Source organism: Crocodylus siamensis, chromosome 8 (assembly GCF_052110815.1).
Source record: "Crocodylus siamensis isolate JL-2025a chromosome 8, ASM5211081v1, whole genome shotgun sequence".
NCBI classification, from domain to species: Eukaryota; Metazoa; Chordata; order Crocodylia; family Crocodylidae; genus Crocodylus; species Crocodylus siamensis.
This window is the reverse complement of record NC_143402.1, coordinates 68,406,720-68,426,522: the sequence shown is the minus strand read 5'-3', so window position 1 is coordinate 68,426,522 and position 19,803 is coordinate 68,406,720. Positions and strand designations below refer to the sequence as shown.

At 49.0% G+C, this 19,803-nt stretch overlaps 1 protein-coding gene across 1 annotated transcript; it reads right to left on the bottom strand.

The window, feature by feature from the left end:
• Positions 1-1,655: 1,655 nt before the first annotated feature.
• LOC149858973 (CMRF35-like molecule 8) lies at positions 1,656-19,138 on the bottom strand. Its single transcript, XM_090060022.1, has 7 exons — positions 18,986-19,138; positions 15,641-15,970; positions 13,136-13,262; positions 11,594-11,703; positions 8,550-8,602; positions 4,838-4,945; positions 1,656-4,602 (listed from the first exon to the last, which is right to left on the bottom strand). Exons 1-7 carry the CDS (start codon positions 19,026-19,028, stop codon positions 4,480-4,482), a joined length of 894 nt encoding a protein of 297 aa, XP_089916148.1. The 5' UTR covers positions 19,029-19,138; the 3' UTR covers positions 1,656-4,479.
• Positions 19,139-19,803: the final 665 nt, after the last annotated feature.

Here is a 19,803-nt window from a genome sequence, read left to right as displayed (position 1 = left end):
TTAGAGGTGTGTGTGTGTTTGGGGGTGGGGGAGGAAAAGTCCTTTGTAAATCCAGATTAGAACTGGTCTGATAAATGCAGAGCTGGGTGTGGGGGTTGATGAGCATTTGGAGCACAGCTTCCCCATCAAGCGGTGCTCCCCTGCTTCGCTGATCCCAGAATTCACTGCAGTCTCTGCTTCAGGCTTTCTGTTCTCCATCTCCCATGTAAATGAATGGTCATCTGTTCCCAGCTCAGATGCAAATGAGACCTAGGGCAGTTGTTTCACTTTTGTCACCCTTATCTGGAGGGTTTTAGGTGTGTCTCTCACTGCATCTTAATCAGTGTAGAGAAGGGGTGGGGGGGGCGATTCGTTGTGAGTCAGACAGTCTGTGTCCTGTGTCAGGGGTCCCCAAGAACATGGAGCTGACAGATAACAGGGTATAATGGGAAATCAATGAAATATCTATAACTTTGTTGTCTCTTGGCTGATTCAGATGAAACGTGCAGGGCTGGTAGCCTCTGCTGAGAGCATGACGCGTGTCAAGTTTCAAGGTGATAGGTGCAGGGTTTCTGGGAAGATGCCCGTCAAGGTCCTGAAAGCAAAACTCGTGTCACGTGTGTTAAGCCACAGGGGGGTCAAAACTGCAGGGCTGGTAGCTCTTGCTGAGGCCACAACGCCTGCCACGTGTCAAGGAGATTGGTGCCGGAGTCTGGGGGGAACTGCACCTCAAGCTGCTGAAAGGCAAAACTTGTGACACAGAAGACCCTGTGTTCCCCCAAACTCCCCCACTGATCATCTTGAAACTTGGCAAGCTTCATGCTCTCAGCAGAGGCTACTGCTCCTGCAAGTTTCATCTAAATCAGACAAAAAACAATGAAGTTAGAGATGTTTCCTCGATTCCCCATTATACCCTATGGCCGGATCGCTGAATCAAAGCGGAAAACCGATTCAGCGCTCCGAACCGAATCGCTGGCATCAAATCGGCTGAATCTGAACCCGAATCGAACAGTTCCCTATTCGCACAGGCCTAGTCAGTAGACTGAGCCAGTGAGATGTCCCTATTTCCAGAAGGTAAGAGTATGTGGATGTTTCTTGGTGTCTGCAATGACTGCTAGCCAATATGAATAAGCATTTAAAATATTAAATAACCCCATCCAATTCCCAAGGTAATTCAATTACTGTGCTGTGATTGTTACAAGCTGCTTCTACAATGATTAACTGACACGGTTAATGGGGCAGCATCTATGGCTATTTGGTGTCATGCACTTTCATCTAAGGGGATGTCCATGTTCCCTTCTTCCTCCTGTGGCTTTTAATTGCTGGTGTCAAGATTGGAATTGGGGAAAACACTAAATTAAGAGTCCATCATATGAATGTGTCTGAGGCTGTTGCAGTGGGTTATGTCTCCCGCTCTATTTTTTCCTTACTTTGAAAGGCTTTATACTCTAGCCTACTAACAACCTACATAGACTATGTCTGAGGACAATATGCATAGACTTCTGGCAGATGTGGGAAATGGCTGCTTGGGGAAGCTTTTAAGAAGTCAGCTGTGCAGCGTTATGCAATAAAATACGCCCTAAAAAAAGATTCTCTGCAGTGGAGAGCATATTATTAGATTGAAAAGGGGTGCTTTGCATTTAGTATGCTTTATTTGAAGGTTTGCAATACCCGTGCCTAAGCCATTTGTGGTTTCCCATGACGTGGATCCAATGAAAAGCACCTTGAACATCGTTGTAGAATATGACTATAATGCAGGTTGGTGTGGCTGACCAAGCCAGGGCTCATTATGCCTTTCCTCTTCATGGCAAAGCATAGTGGAGAATTGGATCTCATTCTTGTGTGGAGCGTGTGGGAGGGAAGTATAGCTGGGAAAGCAGAAGACCAGGACAGCAGCTTATGAGAACTGCTGCGATGGAGCCAATACAGTCCACCTCAAGGGAATAGTTTGAATTCAGTCAAAGAAGCACAAGTAGCTGCAATCATAGTTTCATCCGTAATATAGTCTCCACCTCTGACATCCTACTGCAAAGGCTGTGTCATGAAAAATGCAGATCGTGTTGTTCTATGTTAAGTGAAAGCACCAAATGTTGATCTCTAGGAAGGAAATGGGTACTATTACTAATACTACTACTATAGATACAGATTAGAAATGGAAGCTCGATCGATGGGCACTAAGTATTGAAATATTTAAAAAAGATACACCTACATGTTTTAGGACAGAATCAAACTTGTCCAAGCCTCATAGGGCTATGAGAGCGGGTACAGTGGCTAAGAGAGACAAGTCTCTTGGCCCAGTGACTCCACCCAAAGTCCAAATTTTCCAACAAGACACTTTTTATTTAGACACTATGCAAATGGTAATCGCTTTTAAGGTTATAATGCTGTGTTCAACTGTCATACAGCATTAGAGTCCTGTATGTTTGTGGAAATGTGTGTCTTCTCAGTTGTGCACCTAGGACAAATATAGGAGGAAGGTAGGAAGGCCCTAATGTGCAGGTGTGCTGTTATCCTGGTTTGGGACTTGAAGGACTTTACGGGAAGAAAAGCTTGTAATGGGGCCCCAGCTGGATCTGCATGTACAATGAGTGAAGACAGCTGAGTTATATGAACTCACCTTGTGATAGGGGGAGCCTGTGACTCCCTCACTTCCTCCAGGTTTAATACTGGGGAGTAAGCCCATCAAATATTTGGAGATTAGGCTAAAAGAGTGTAAAGTTTCCATGGAAAGCAGAATATCTCCTGGATACAAACAAACAAACAAAAAAAATCATCCAATCCTCAATCAGCAGCTAGGATTTCTTCCTGTGTGGCTGGACCTCCTACAGATGGTAGATTTTTTTTTTTCCTTTGCCTAGCTACCCCTTCCTGAGCCCAGTACCTGGGACCTGACTACAGCGCATCTTTAAAAAGGAATACATCCTTTCCTTTAGTTTATTCCAGGGGGATATTACCCTTTCTACTTCTTTTTTTTAATTGTATCATATCTGATTTGAATTCATTTGGCTTCCACTTCCAGCCATTGGATTTTTTTTCTGCCTTTCTCCATTAGATTGAAGAAGCTTTTAGTCCCTGTTATTCCTGCCTATCATGGTACTTATGCCATAATCAAATCACTTCTTGATCTTCTTTCTGATAAGCTAAGAAAACTGGGCTCTTAAAGTCTGTCCCTGTAAATCCTTTTCTTTCCCAGCCCTCCATTCACTTTTTTGCTTGTTCTCTGCTGCACCCTCGCCAACTTTTCAAAACTGCCTTCAAACAGAACTGGGTGCAGTATTGTCACATTGATGATACCAGTAGAAATCCAGCCAGGCGTGACTTTGTGGAGAAACTGAAGCTAAATCCCTTCCCTATGGATCTCAAAGGGGTTGGGGCTGAGCTTCAAGGAGTCCCTAGAGGAAGGTTAGTCCTGGGGTAACAGCACAGCTGCATTCTAGGGCTTTGCTGCCTTCCTCTCATATTTGTCTTCTCTGTTGTGTGCCTAGGATATACGTCAACAGAGCTGGGTAAGAAGCTAGGACCATTGGCCCAGCACGGCACTAGGCGGACATGTCCAGATGTACAACCTTACATCTTCCTCACCGGGCGAAAGGTCCAGATAAGATCAAGGCAGGGCCTCACTGTCCTGCTTCCCTCATCAGGCTGTGAGATGCTTCCAGGGGTGACTCTCACTGGGCTCTCTGACACCCGGGGTCCCTCTTTCTGACCAGAATGATACCCTGACTCCCAGGGTTCAGTTTCTTGTTCACGTCTCTCAAAAAAAGGCAGTTTCACTTGTGACTTAATTATTTGTGCTCTGACTGGTTCCATTTCTCCTGCCGGGGCAGTAGGAAGGGGCGACCTTGCCCAAAGCTTCACTTCTAAGCAGTGTCGCTTTGGAGAACCAGCAGCCATGCAAGCTCAGTGGTCTGCCTGGGCCTCGCCCCCTTCACAGGCATCAGGAAACTCCCCATCAACTGCAGTGGGTGCCTGGCCACTAACTGAAGGGAACCTGAAGGTTGGCACAGGCTGGGAAGTCCCCGACAGCCACCCACCAAGGTGGGGGTGAAGGTTTGCTGGAACATCCCTTTGAGTGGAGATGAGAACGAACAAGCATAGCAGCTTGGAGCAGTCGCCACTTAATTTTTCCTAACCAGTGCACTGCAGTATTACAGCAGGAATATGTATTTCTCCCATCAGCAGCATTTGAAGGCCTTGTCACATGATTTGTTGGAGGATGTCTGACATTCTTCTGTATCGGTACTTTGCCATGTAACTCAACTGTGCGGGGTGGGAAGATGCCGTGGCTTATACTCGAGTTCAATCCCAGCATGGCAGCTATATAACGGTTGTAAGCAGCACCTAATTAATGTCACAGTGCCATAGCCTGCCCACAAACCTCAGACAGGAATGAATAACGTGACTCAGTGCCAGGTTTAAAGTGGGAAAATCTGGATAAGTGCAGTGGGAAAATCTGGATACGCTGCTACATCTCCCATTGGTGAGAAGAGCATGGGCCAGTCACTTTTTCCTCCCACACTTTCCTTGCTGCTGGCGAGGGTTCAGCCTGGCTGTACTTGGGCACATGTTGGCATAGATGGCCTGTTGACGGGCGGGCGGATGCTTTGCTGTGAAAGGTGAAGCCTGAAATGAAGATACCATGGGTCAGAAGAGCTATGATAAGTAGAAGGAAGATTGCAGGAGTGATTACATACCGCTATGAGGTTTGCGTTACTGTATAAAGGGTTGGGGGTAGGCTCTTCCAGAGGGAAGAGTTCATCCAGGCAGTAGAGAAACTCCTCTTCCCTCCATACCTGGGAGAGGTTCACACAAGGGTAGCCTGTGCCCTCCAGCAGTACCTACTAGATGCTCTTCTTACCTGACTCATCCCTTGAATGTTTTCATAGTCATTCTCAGAAAGGGACAGCCTAGATGTAGGCTGTATGTTCATGTACATGTCCAACTGGGCAGGACCAGCTTCATGCTTCTGAAATGGATGTGTAGTGTTCAGAACAGATGGTCAGCTCTAAGGGACCTGTCTCAGAAGCTAAGTACAGACATTCAAAAATCCTCAGCCCGAATCGATTCGATCTTTGCAGGTTAATCTAACCTGCGTAGATTGAACTGAGAAACAAGTGAATAGACATCCACTTCTGATTCCGAAAATGTAGCCCCATGCCTGTCAGGCCAGAAGCGGGGGTGCTAGAGCAGCCCTCCCATCCCAAGACTGGAAGGGACCTGACCTCAGTGGTGGGTGGGCATGGCCAGACCCTAGCAGACTGCCAAGTATGACTGGGGAGGCAAAGGGGGGGGGCTGGCTCAGGGCTGGCATTTGGCTATACCCCCCATTTTCCACTGCTCGAGCAGCGAGTAGGAGGGAAAAGCCTGACTGGCTGCTGCATCCCTGCCAGGCAGACTCCAGTTGGGGTCCCATGCTGGGGAGAGAAGGGAGGGAGGGAGGATTAAACCCCCGCTTCCCCACTTCACCCTACTGGCTCTAGCCGGAGCGTGGCCATGCTCCCTGCTCTCCTCTCCAGCTGGGAGAGAGGGAGAAAGTCCTGGCAGGGGCTTCCCCCTCCCCCACTCAAGTGAGGAGTGGGGTGGGGGAAGGGACACAAGTGTGGCAGCCCCCCCCCAGCCGCCCCACATTCAGACCTGGGCTGGGTCCCATGGGCCACATAGGGGCTTTAAACCCCCTTCCTTCCCCTCTGCCTGAGCCTGCTGGCCGACATCCCTGCTCCCTCCACTCCAGTGGAGGAAACATCTGGCAGGGGCTGCTCCACCCCGCCATGCACACCTGGCTGTGTTGCCAGCCAGGTTTCCCACTCCCATCCCCTTGTCGGCCAGCCCTCACTGCTTGGCCTAGAGAGCAGAGGGGCAGAGCCAGCCCTGCTTTGCTGGAGCAGAGAGCCCAGCCCAGCTCAGCCCAGGGCTGCAAAGCATCCTGGGCTGCTGGGGGACTGTGATTTAATTTGAACCAGGAAGGGGTCTGGGACCGAAGTTCCATAAACCAGTTTGACCTAAATCAGTTAAGTCTGATACTACATTCACCCAGGTTTATCTTAAACCGGTTTTGGCCATTTTGAAACTGCTTTTATGAGCACTGAACTCCTATTCTGTTACAAGTTTAAACCAGTCTATGTGTAACTTCTGTCCCTAGCCAGAGTGTCCCTTTGGGGAGCCAGAGGCACGGATGTTGCAGGCAGCAGCTCTTCCTAGAGCTACTACAGGTCTCAGCTTTGCTAAAATGGCCACTGTACAAGCCTGGAGAAGTACCTCTATGTTTACCGCCCCCCTCCCCCCGGTCAGTTAATTGGCACTACTGGGGCCTTTGGTACAAAAAAAAGCATGACCCTCTGTTACACTCCTTCAAAGTGAATAGACATCCAGCAGCGGGAAATTCAAACCGCAGCCTTTAAAAGCCACAGTTTGACATAGCCCCTGGCACTCGGGAGCCAGGAGCAGCGGTGAGAGGAGGGATCCAGGCACGTGTGTCCCACATGCACATGTGCCCCTTACCAGACCTGAGACGGATGCAGCAGCAGCGGGGGCAGCAGCAGCTGATCCCCCTAAGGTAAGTGGGCAGAGGGACGAGATGCAGCTGAGCTGGATCTGAAGGGGAAGCCCCCCGGATCCCTCTTAGCTGAGCCAGTAGGGAGCCGCACCGCACCGCACGAACAGAGCGTGCAAACAGGCGCACTAGAGCACGCAGGCCTATGGTCGGTGAGGATCTAGTCAGGGAACTTCTGGAGGGACTGGACGTATTCAAATCAGCTGGTCCAGATGATCTCCACCCAAGAGTACTAAGGGAATTGGCTGAGGTCATTGTGGGACCCCGGCACGGCTGTACGAGCACTCGTGATGCTCTGGTGTGGTGCCAGAGGACTGGAAAAGGGCCAATGTGGTTCCCATCTTCAAAAAAGGGAGGAAGGAGGACCCGGGGAACTATAGGCCAGTTAGTCTTACCTCGATCCTGGGTAAGCTTTTTGAGAGAATTATCCTGGCGCATGCCCACGGGGGGCCAGCAGGGGAGATTGTGCTTAGGGGCAACCAACACGGGTTCATTAGCAGCAGTTCCTGTCAGACCAACCTGGTGGCCTTCTACGACCAGGTCACCAAATCCTTAGATGCAGGGGTAGCAGTGGACATCGTCTTCCTGGACTTTAGGAAGACCTTTGACAGTCTCTCACCTTGTTCTCATTAAGAAACTGGGGGACTGTGGCATCGACACCTGCACAATCAGATGTGTTGCCAACTGGCCGGAAGGCCGCACCCAGAGGGTGGTAGTGGACGGGTCATTTTTGACCTGGAGGGATGTGGGCAGTGGGGTCCCCCAGGGCTCGCTCCTTGGGCCCGCACTGTTCAACATCTTCATTGGCGACTTGGTCGAGGGGGTAAAAAGCACCCTGTTCAAATTTGCTGATGACACTAAGATGTGGGGGGATGTGGGCACGCTAGGAGGGAGGAACAGGCTGCAATTGGACCTAGACAGGTTACAGGGGTGGGCAGACAAGAACAGGATGGGATTCAACACTAACAAGTGCAAAGTGATGCACCGGGGAGGAACCAGCACCATACCTACAGGCTGGGGAACTCCCTTCTCATTAGTGCAGAGGCAGAAAAGGATCTTGGAGTCATCATTGACTCCAAGATGAACATGGGCCGGCAGTGTGGGGAGGCAGTCAGGAAGGCCAACCGCACCCTGTCATGCATCCACAGATGCATCTCGAGCAGGTCCAGGGAGGTGATCCTCCCCCTCTGTGCGGCACTGGTCAGGCCACAGCTGGAGTACTGCGTCCAGTTCTGGGCGCCGCACTTCAGGAGGGATGTGGACAGCATGGAGAGGGTCCAGAGGAGGCCACTCATATGATCAGGGGACAACAGGGCAGGCCCTACAAGGAGAGGCTGCAGGACCTGAATCTGTTCAGCCTCCGCAAGAGAAGGCTGAGGGGGGATCTAGTGGCCTGTTATAAACTAGTCAGAGGGGACCAGCAGGCACTGGGGGAGTCCCTGTTCCCCCGAGCACCGCCAGGAGTGACCAGGAATAACGGTCACAAGCTGGCAGAGGGGAGATTCAAACTAGACATCAGGAGGCGCGACTTCACGGTCAGGGCGGCCAGGGTCTGGAACCAACTTCCAAGCAAAGTGGTGCAGGCTCCTACCCTGGGGGTGTTTAAGAGGAGGTTAGATGAACACCTTGCTGGGGTTGTTTGACCCCAGTACTTTTTCCTGCCATGGCAGGGCGTCGGACTCGATGATCTGCTGAGGTCCCTTCCAACCCTACCTACTATGAAACTATGAAATGGGTGCAACCACCACTACCACAAGCTAACTATTAATAAGTGCCAGCTCTTGGAGGGAGATGAATGCCTCTACCATGGTCCCAAGTGTGCAGCATTGGCTTTTAGACCCATCCAAGGACCCATTTCAGGTGAATGGTACCGGTGGGTCCCCTTTACGGTTCCAGCAATGGTGACATTTTCTATGCTCACTTTCGAGGAGCCACCGGCAAGTTTCCATTCCTTTCTAACAGTTCCTGTACCGAGCTTGTCACTGTCCTGTCTGAGAACTGAACTGAGTGTTTCTCTTACCAGTTGACAGAGATAGAAGTTCTTGTTCTGTGGTTGCAATGTTTTCTTATGATCTGGAAGAATTGTAGATAGGCAATATATCAAACAGAGATAATGGTACTTTTGTTTGTGCCTGAAGTCTTGTCAGCCCCCCCCCCCCCTCCCCCCAAGCAACTCTCTGAGCTTCACAGTGCAATACTGGAATAAGCAACGCCCCCCCGAGGATGGTAATGCCTCTGTGCAATCTCTGTCTTGGAGGTTTCGAAAATGTCCATCACTGAACCACCTGTGAAACCTGCTTGGGTGATCCTCCTTTGCCAACACAGACTCTGCCCAGTAGATCTACCTAAACTTGGTCAGCTTTTCAGGATGAACCCAGATGCACTGCTCTGGAGTTTCCCTGTAGGTGACACAAATCCAACCATTGTCACTGGGCCCCGCGGGTTGGCTCCATGGGGTGGGATGTTCTAGCCCCTTCAGCTCAGGAAGACCCTTCTCCCCCTTACTGTGAGCTTAGGGCTCTGCCAGCACGTCTGGCCAGGCAAAGACTGTGTCAGGGACCAGACACCATCTGCTGCATGCAGGTTCCTTAGCACAGCTCTCTGGCAACAAAGCTTTAAAGGATTCCCAGCATTAGCTTTTCAGAGAGGCAGCTCATAATGTCCAGCTCTGGAAGAAGGAACCAGTGCAACCCCTCTTGGAAGCCAAGGGGAACTTGTGAGCCGGGTGATGGCATGGAGGGGCACTGTGACTAGAGTGCTTTGGGTCTGGTTTCTCCCTTCCCTATGGGAACGTAGATGTTCCTTAGGGAACTGTTTTTATGGCTGGGACATCCCTTGTACCCTTGGTTGAGTCTCCAGACCCATGTGGATGGGTTCCCATCAATAGGAAGCTCATTCTGCTTTGGTGATTCTGTTTTCAAGGATCGGGCAAGTGAAAAGCCGATAGCATCTCTCTGTGCTCTAGCTTGCTGCGTCAGCATCCGCTCCTCTCTCTTCTGTGAATTAGAACAACAGGACAGCGCGGCGTCAGCCCCACGCAAGGGGTGGGGTGCAGGGTGGCCACTTCACAGGCAAATCAGCAGGGAAAGTTGCCTGCTGTCCCACACAAGGAGATCTTGTGGCTTTTGTCTGCATGGTAACGTGGTGTCTGTTTTCAGTCAGGTCAAAACCACATGCCGAGCAATAAGCTGGTGCAAAAGCCTGAGCTTCAGTGTGACAGGGACTTATTCTCAGTAGCTTTAGTCAGAGGAGATTGAGCTGATATCAGTTCCAACCTCTCTTAATAAAACATAGTGCATGTTTTTACAGTAGCACCTACAAACTCACTCCTGCCAGGATGCTGGCGTGATTGGCACTACACATCCCTGAACAGAAACGCTGCCCCAGACAGCTTTAGAAGAAGGGACCGGGGGTGGCAAGGAACAGACAAACAGGAGCATATGTATTTGGTAGCCCAATCGGCAACAATCTTGCTAGCATGATAGATACAGGTCTATGCAGCCTCTGTATCCAAGCTTTTCAACTCCTTTTTGACTTCATTTGAAGTGAAACTGCTGCGACTTCCTGGCAGGAGAGGCGGCAAAGTTAATCTTGTTCTCTTCTCCGACCCAAAATCGTGCTTGTTTTGGATGGGCGAAAAGGGATTTATTTGTCAGCTGCATTGTTACTGAGCCCTGGCTTATAGCAGAGTATGAGGCATCATGGAGCTTCTGAGATCGATGTGGGCCCCGTAGGAAAAATCTGGGACTCTGCACAAGCTATGGGAGGGAGAGAAATTTTCAGGACTACGTGATGGAATCAGGCAATTGGTGGGGAATGCTTCGCAGGAGGGCAACAGATCCTATTTAGTCACTGTGCTTGGTCTGAAGTAACTCTGTCTTTGTCTTCTCCTCCCCGCTCCTCCCACCCCAGTAGTTCCCAACCATCCAAGCCATCTGCCTGGCTTAAGATATTAGACAAAATTTTAAGGTCTGACCTGAGGAAGGATGCTTTTGGGGCCTGAAAGCTTGTCTAACATCTCTCCCAAACTACGGAGTTGGCCCAATAAAAGATATCACCAAAGAAAACCTTGTTTCTCACATTTTCCTGGACCACCACAGCTCCAGCACTCCAGCTCGATGCTGCGGCTAGCAAAGCAAGCAAAACGCTGGCTTGCATCCATAGATGCTTCTCAAACAAATCCAGGGATGTCATTCTCCCCTTGTACTCGGCCTTGGTGAGGCCACAGCTGGAGTACTGCGTCCAGTTTTAGGCTCCACAATTCAAAAAGAATGTGGAGAAGCTTGAGAGAGTCCAGAGGAGAGCCACACGCATGATCAGAGGTCAGGAAAACAGACCTTACAACGACAGACTGAGAGCCATGGGGCTCTTTAGCCTGGAAAAGCGCAGGCTCAGGGGTGATCTGCTGGCCACCTATAAGTTTATCAGGGTGACCACCAGGATCTGGGGGAACGTCTGTTCACCAGAGCGCCCCAAGGGATGACGAGGTCGAACGGTCACAAACTCCTGCAAGACCGTTTCAGGCTGGACATAAGGAAGAATTTCTTTACTGTCCGAGCCCCCAAGGTCTGGAACAGTCTGCCATCGGAGGTGGTTCAAATGCCTACATTGAACACCTTCAAGAGCAAATTGGATGCTTATCTTGCTGGGATCCTATGACCCCAGCTGACTTCCTGCCCTTCAGGAGTGGGGCTGGACTCGATGATCTCCTGAGGTCACTTCCAGCCCTAACGTCTATGAAATCTATGAAACTCTACTACAGCATGGCTTAAAATAGGCACTTGTGCCATGCTTGTGATTGAGATGTGGGTCTGGGTGCCCTCTGGGAATCTGACTGCTTAAATAACCACCCAGTGCCGTGGGTGGACTTTCCTGTCTGGGTTGAGTGGTCCCATTGCAGGTATCTAAGCTGCCTAGGCCAGATGTGTCTATGTGTGCTACTGTTACCCTTTGGCAATGTAGATATTCAATCCACTTTCTTTCAGTTGTGTTGGTGACTTAGGTTAATGAGGAATTTAGGAAGGAAGAATATAATGGCTCATTTACCAGTGAGGAAACGCTTACCTTTTTTCTTCTTCTGTGATACTCTTACAAGTCCTACCACAATGACGATGATCAAAAAGAGAACCAGCAGGATGGATGGTATCGCGGTGAAGAGGACTGGGTCTATGGTACTAGGAGAGGGAGGACAGAGTGTTAATTTCTACTCTTATCTGCAATGTTAACACTGGGTGGGTGTGGGTGTGGGTGTGGGTGTGGGTGTGCATGTGCGCGTGCCCCAACACTAGGCATTTCACAGGAAGAATCAAGAAACCTCCTACAGGACATCCTGTAAAATAAGCTGCTCACAAGAAAATCTTTGCTCTAAATCTGTTAGTGACCAATTTTACACCTTGAAGCCCTTAAACATAACGTGTGCCCCAAACAGCATGACAACATGGCTGCATATTGATCTTGCTCCTCATTTCAAATTGCCAGTGTTGGGTTAGTATTAGCCAACACCCTTCATTTTATAAACAGGAGACACCAAAGCCTGTGTGCTGCCCGAAATGGAGGGCATGACACAGCTGGGATGAATGCTTTGGTCTCCTAAATGCTACAGGAGTTCGGCATTGACTTAAGTTCTGCAAAGGGGAGTCAGGAGTGAGAGCTGCAGTTATAAAGACACAGGGGCAAATGTCTGTGGGATGAGTCTGTTGACCTAAACATAGTCTCTGCCAGTTATATCATTCCATCAAAACCCTTCACAAGTCTAATAGCAATGGGACATACTGATCCTCACAGCTGACATTTTCACCATAATTGCCATGAAGCTTTTACTAGGTGAAATACATCTTGGTTAAGTGCTCAGATTAACAAGCCAGGCTCTTGAGCTGAGCAAAGATAAAAGTCTCTGCCTGTTAAAGCCTTGCACTGTATCTCTTGCTCTCAAGTAGTGGCATTTCTGACTAAAGTAGTCATCTTGCAGCGCTTAGCCCCTTCCTGGTCAGGACCTGCAAACCACGTCCTCTGAAATATGAAGAGAACAGTGCCAAATTGACCTTTGTCTGAAAAGCCAGAGGTGATTCTGCCTGGCACGTCCCCTAAATACAATCAGAAAAGCAGAAATGACAAGACAAGGAGACCCACCATGCTGCACATCAGAACTACAGTGCTGGGCTGGTCTTTTTGCTTACTAGTGCAGTTACTACTATTGGAAGAGCGCTTTAGAGTAAGCAAGTACTGGCAGAAGAACTGCCTGGCCCTGCCTTAAGTCAACATATGTCTATATTTCAGCTTACAAACCCCACTAAATCCCAGCAAATTTCAGTTTACAAATCCAGCAAAAATCCACTCGTACAGTTCATTCTCTGAAGCCTTCTTTACACAGGGCCCTGTGAGTTGAAGCGCCTCTCGTTTTAAGATCAAGTGTTTCAGCAAAATCAATTCTTTGGCTCACGAATCCTGTGTGCTGCTGGGGCTTGATGCGAGGCCTCCAGCCTTGAGGATGGCAACTGTGTGATGTGTGTTTGGCCTCCCAGTGCAGTCCAAAGCCTGATCCTACCAGAGAGGTTGGTGAGATGCAACCCCCACTGCACCATCTAGTATGAGACTGGGTGCTCTCACCTTGCATTAGTGGTCTCTCCCATGGTCCATGTGAAGTCTGGAATGGTGGAAACAGCAACATTTGTTGTCTCTTCCTTTCCTGATGTTGTTGAGGTAGGGAGGTGTGGGGTTGGGGAAGTGGGGACAGCTGCAAACAGAAGCAGGCTGAGCTGTGTTAACAACTTGCTGTTTAGGTGGCAAAGTTCACTGATTTCCTATTCTACAAGGTGGCATCTGCCTGAACTCCTTGGGGCACCCTACTCCATAAGGAAGCAGGACTCCTGACACTAACCTGTCACACCTGTCATATCCTTGCCCTGTATATCCATGCAACAAGCCAGGTAAGGGGTGTACTTAGCAAGATACCTTTTCTGAAGGGTCCAGCAACAGACATGCGAGACAAAACTGTAGTACTTCAAGTCTTTAAGAGGAGGTTGGACAGGCATCTGGCTGGGGTCATCTGAACCCAGCACTCTTTCCTGTCTATGCAGGGGGTCGGACTCGATGATCTAGTGAGGTCCCTTCTGACCCTAACATCTATGAATCTACTTCCCATAAGAGACAACTATAGACGTTCCTAGCCCCATGGGGTGCTGCTTTCTAACTATTATCAGTTAGTGACTGACTCTTTGCTCTAAAGCCCTTGGACATTATTTTTATCCTACTGTGCCTAGTTGGTTTAATTATTCATAAGAGGGATGAATTCCAAGAAGCCCTTGACTTAGTATATTGTGGTAGCGTATCTAATGGGTTAATCAGCCTTTTAACTATTCATTGCCTTTTAAAATTATCTATCTCCTATCTTGTGAATATATGGTAGTACTTTTAACTCCTTTCTCTTTTCTGCTGGTGTCTGGAATATTTATTGTTATGATCCATTGTGCAGTCACTGCTCAAAGGATTGAGCCTGAAATGGGAAACCAGAGAGGTCTTAGTACAATGGAAATGGATTTATGGGAGAAGCAGGCTCCTGCAGAAATGGAAAAACAGAAGCAAAGCCACTGGAAAAGATGGACACTGATCAGTCTGGGGATTTGTGTTCTCTATCGCTTTAAATTAAATACCTAGCACAGACCTTGGTGATATGTCATCCGTTTTGTGCCTCTCCCTTCTCACTGGATGACTGAAGCAATTGCAAATGTGTGAATAATGTTAAAAAGAAATGATGCATTGAGGCATTGAATGTTTGGAAAATGGAGCACTGTGGCAGGGCGCTGTTGGTGCCTGCCACTTTAAGGGCTGAGCCAAGCAGCCAGCAGGTGATTGATTGCAGCGGACATTTTAAATTCCTGGCTGCCTATATAAAACAGGGCAGTTCACTGCTGGCAGGCTAGGCAGTAACGTTTCCTGGCTGCTAGGCTGAATACAACATCCTGGAGGTAGGGGCAGGACCTGTACGGGAGGGTTTGGAGGCTCCTGGTCCTGGGCATGACCTAAAACTGCACCCTGCCAGGAGTGGGTGGCCTGGTGGGGCTCTCAGTGATGGAGGAGCCCCCAGGAAATGCCAGGCCAGTTACCACCCTGGTGAAAGGCAAGTAGGTGCGCCTTAACCCCAGCCCTCACCTTAAGGTGGGTCATTTACCATCAGAGCAGGGTAGGCCAGGTAATTTTCAGGAAGCAGCTGAGCCAGGAATGGGGGAACCCTATCCCTAAGTGCAGGCAGGAGGCATAAACCTAACTAAGGTCAATTGACTGGTCAGTGCTGGGGCCAGGACAGAAAGGGTCAAAAGGGCCAGGGACACACCGTGAGGGATGCCCATGATGAGCCCATGATGAGCAAAGAAGCTTGGGGTCCTGACTGGCCTGAGACAGGGCCAGGGCTTATGGAGCCAAAGGTCCCATGAGTGGGGCTACAGCTAATGGGCGAAGGGGACAGTTTAGCCAAATGCCATCTGCAAGGCTTGAGCTGTGGTGTAGGGGTAGAATGGAGCTGCGGATAGCGCCCCCCCCAATATCGGGGTGTAAAATGGGCAGCCTCCCACCTTAATTAACAACATAATTAATTACAACAAGGCATGGCAGGAAAGTCAGGTGGGTGGCATGCCCAGAGGCAGGTGAGAAACTAGCTCTGTGGCTAGTCAGGGGTTCCCTCTTTGCCACAAGCACTGAAACTGAAGTTATGAAACTCCTAAGACTAACTCTTTTCATGGGCACCCAAAAGACTGCCCAGATTCCTAGTTACATGAGACTTCTTGCAAGGGTTTTTTTAATTACTTTTGCAAATGAGTGCATTTTAAAATTATTCAATTAGCTCATTCTCTTGGGCCTCAGGTAAAATATTCTTGATTTCAAGCAGGGATTTTGCTTTAGAAAGGGCAGGCAATTGGGAAGCTGAGATGTGGACTAAGGTGATGTTGTACCTAGCATTCAACGCCCTGCTTTTACATGGTGCACCTAAGAAATTGGCTGGAGTTCCTCAGGGCTGTGGGAGGAGATCCATAGAGCACTTGTTGAGGAATCATGTTTGGCTAAGTCCTCTCCATCTGGGCCTTAGTCCAACTGAAGCAAGAACCACTAAGAATTTACCTGAAAGAATGAACACTCGAACAGGGATCATGAGATCAAATCCAGATCTCTCTATCCCACACCAGTAAGTGTTGTCATCCTCCTCTTGAAGGTCCTTCATAGTCACTGTGAATATGCACAGAGTATGATTGTCTGTGATGGAGAGTTTCTTCTGTCCTACTTCCTCCTCGGACCCTGTAGTCTGAATGTCCATAGAGCATTGTCTCCAGTTGTCTCCCCTGCACCAGTACTTCCTGTAACTTTGATAATCTTCGTTGTACTGACAAGGCACAAGAACTGATCCACCCACGGTCCCGTTCACTTCCTGAGGTCCAGTCAGAGCCCAACAGCCTGCAAAGAAGAGAGTCACTTTCATGATAAAGGAAAATGGGAACTGGAGATGCACAGTTCAGAGCTAGTCCATAATCCTAATTCTTCTGTAGATAGCCCTGTGTGTAAGGAGACCTGTGAGTAAACAACCCTTGATGCAAGGGGCCCTCATCACAGGGCTATTGAGCCACGTTGATGCTTACTGGCTCTGATCTGGTTCTAAATTATTTTCTGCAAAGTGGAACAGCTTCAGCAGGAGAAGCTGAGAGGGTGCTTGTCCCAGAATCACCTAGGCTAGGGACAGATGTATCACATAAACCAGTTTAAGTAATCAGAAACTAGTTTTAACCTATAACAGAACATAAGTTCAGTGCACATAAACCAGTTTCAAAATGACTGAAACTGGTTTTAGGTGAACCTGGCTGAATATAGCATCAGACGTAACTGATTTGGGTCAAACCAGTTTATGCAATGTCTGTCCAAGACCCCTTCCTGGTTTAAGTTAAATCAGAGTCCCCCAGCATCCCAGATGCTTTGCAGCTCTGGGCTGGGCTAGGCTAGGCTGTCTGCTCCAGAGAACAGGCTGGCCCTGCCCCCTCCTCCCTAGCCGGAGCACTGGGGGAGACTGCAGACACAACAGGGTCTGCCTGGCTTCCCTCGCTGCTCAAGCAGAGATTTCCCCCATCTCTCCCTCCCTCCCTCCCTCCCATCTCCCACAGCACAGACCCCAGTCCCATGGACCCTAGGCATGTAGTATGCTAGCTAATGTTGAGAGGTGTCTGGATGTGTGTATCTCTAATTTCACTGGGACAGGACAAAGGCAAACAAACCAGTGTCTGCTTAGGTCTTTTTGGAGATAATCAACAGGTCAGCTGGCAATGTGCCTCCTTGTAAAAAGCTGTTTAAGAGCTTGAACTATGAGAGAGGCTTTTGTTTTGCTGATGGGCTGATAAACACTGTGGTTTTATCAGCCTCCCTTGCTAGCTTGCAGTCCTGTCAGCTTTGCAGATGGGAAGAGGGAGATTGAAAAGCTCAGTACAGTAAAAACTCTGTTATCCAGCATTTTATTAACCAGAATACTCTATTAACTGGAATTTCTGGCCGGCCAGCCAGCCAGATGCAAAGGAGGGTGGGGTTCACATGCAGTGGCCATCGCTGCTGCCACCACTATGCATACTGTGGCTGCCATCACTCCCCTCTACCCCCGCTCTGCGTGTCACCCTGCTCCCTTCCCCCCAGCTCCACATCTGGCCACTGGTGGTACACTTATTACCTGAATAACCAGCACCCCCCATACCCCACTCATGTCAGATAACAGAGCTTTTTACTGAATCATCAACAGATGCAAGTGCTGCACCCCTTCCCACCACTCCCCTCCACCCAATTTGCCTCAGAGTGCTAGCCCGGGGCTGGGGCTGGGGTATGGCAATACTCCTGCCCCACGAGCAGTGGGTGGAGGAGGGAGGGAGCTTGAGACAGTGCAGGCAGGGTGGGGGTTTAAACCTCTCTCTAATCAAAGTGTCCTGCTGGGGCCTGGTCATGCCCCCCGCACCCAGATCAGCATTGTGGATGGGAAGAGAGGGCTGTAGCACCTCCAGGCTTCTATCCTGAGCCATTGCAGGCATGTGGCTGCACTTCTGGAATGAAAAGGGAACAGCTATCCACCTCCAAATCTGCTCAAATGTTGCAGGTTAGACTGACCTGCAAAGATTGAATCAATTCAGGCTCAGGGTTTTTGAATGCCTGTCCCTAGCCCTATAATCTGCTGGGTATGGCATCCTCCTGGCAGGTGGACAATTTGGTTTTGAGGGCATTGTGACTACTGTGCTGTTGAATGAATGTGACTGCTGCTCTGTTTCAGGTGGACCCTGAGGCACATCTGGGAATGCAGAAGTAAAACTTCAGGGGTGAAAGCTTATGCACTGATAGAGTTGGGGTGGACTGAGGACAAAATCCTGAGTTTAGATGGAGCTGAGGTGCCAAAGTCACTCTTGGAGCATCAGCGTCCATTTTGTGGAACTCAGTTCCCTGTGATATAACAAACCCTACTTATCTTGCAGGGGTGTTCACAAGGAAAAATACATGGCATGTGAGGCAAGCTATTACAATGGAAATATACACCTGTCATAGATAATAATGTTTCAGTTCTGTTATAGCCAACATGGTTTAGGAATTATGTGACAGCAAGGATTTTTGGGGGTGCTGCCTTTTATTGGACTAACTGCAAGGCTGGAATAAAGTTAGACACGCATTCAAGTGCCATGCATTCTTCATTAGGTCTGAGGAAGGAAGCGAGTGAAGTGTATGTAAAGAGACGATGGAAAGCCAACACGGGCATTGTATTAGGAAGGGTGGAGACAGAATCCTGTCTTTTTGAAATCCTACCTTTTTAAAGCTGCTGTTAAAATCCCTTGTTACGTAACGAACAGACCATTATGTAACGCAGGAGACTGGGCAGGATGGACCTATGGTCTGCCCAGTAAATGGCACTATTGACTGGATGCACTGAAGACAGAAGCATCATCTACCTCCTGCTGGACACTTCCCAGCTAGCATGTAGTAGAAAAGCATGATGCGGTCATGGGACTCTTGAAAAACCAATTCCCAGAATGAAGTTTGAGAGAGGAGAGACCCAGCCTACAATAAGGCCTGGAAGATTAAATATGTTAATGGAAAAAATTCTTCCAGCCCCATGAGAAGCAGGCACAGGACAAGGACTCCGAGCTGTGCAGGCTGAAATTGTTCAAGGGTTAGTGGGGAAACTACTTTCACATCCCACAGACTCTGATAAATCTTCCCAACTGTCGCAACCTGCTGCAGTATTCCAGTGTCTCAGCCTGAAGGCAGAACTCTCTCCAGGCCAATAGGGACTTCTGCTGGAAGGATTTAAACCTGGACACTTTCTCCCAGTGTCAAACCTAAGCCTAGCACTCGATAGGGAAGCTGAAATCAGAAGCACTTTGTCACTGCAGCTCCTATTCCCTAACACAAGCCCTTGGTCTAGTTCCATTAATAATACGAGTAAAATATTCTCACCTGGGAAAAGAATCCACACCCACATGAGGAAAATCCTCACCATTCTGCTTTGTTTCTTGAGCTGCAGGCTAGAGCTGTGTTTCCAGCTCTGCAGCTGTGTTTCCAGCTCTGGGAACCCAGGGACATGCAGGGGACCCTGTCCACCTTCCAACTGCTGGCAGGAAACTCTGAAATTGAGACTTATTTAGTTTCAGTTTTCTGTGGTCTGACGCCTGTTTCTTTCTGAGGGTGTGGAAAGTAAAATTATCAGTGTGACTCTCGTTCGGTGGTTGCTCTCAATAGGTTGCTTCAGCAAATGCGTTGTGTGTAAACTTTTGCACAACCAGATTCTTAACCCTGTGCCCCCACGTTGCTCCCTGAATGGAGCATCTTGAGGTGTCACACAAAGGATCACGGTTGTCCTATGCCTGAAAGCGGATGCAGAGTATGGGGGGATGGGTTTCACTTAATGACCCCCCTGGAAATATCCATCTTGGATATTTGCTCTTTTAGCATGCTGAGCTGCACCACTTTCAGTTCCCACTAGTCAATAGGATTTGAAGGCATTTGCTTAAGATGCTCAGATCCTTCTAGCATTGTGCTCTGTACTGGGAAAGGTAGATGCTCTAAAAGGTCAACCCCACACCTATTTATGCTCTGTCCTTTTGCTGTAGCTTCTTGGTGGGGTGAATTCTACTTGCTCCCTTGTGACTGGTGGATTTTGCCTAGTGGTTGAAAGGTGAAATGTAGTAGTTAAAGAACTGGGTTCTTCTTCCCTACTTTGTCTGGATGATCTACTGGCTTCACTCAAAGCCCGTGAGATAATAAGGATTTTTGCT

Coding starts and splice junctions, on each gene's coding strand:
- LOC149858973 (XM_090060022.1), bottom strand. CDS start 19,028: ATGGTGAGGATTTTCCTCATGTGGGTGTGGATTCTTTTCCCAG. Junction 15,971..18,985: donor GGTGTGGATTCTTTTCCCAG/GTGAGAATATTT, acceptor TCTTCTTTGCAG/GCTGTTGGGCTCTGACTGGA. Junction 4,603..4,837: donor ACATTCAAGGGATGAGTCAG/GTAAGAAGAGCA, acceptor TCTTCATTTCAG/GCTTCACCTTTCACAGCAAA.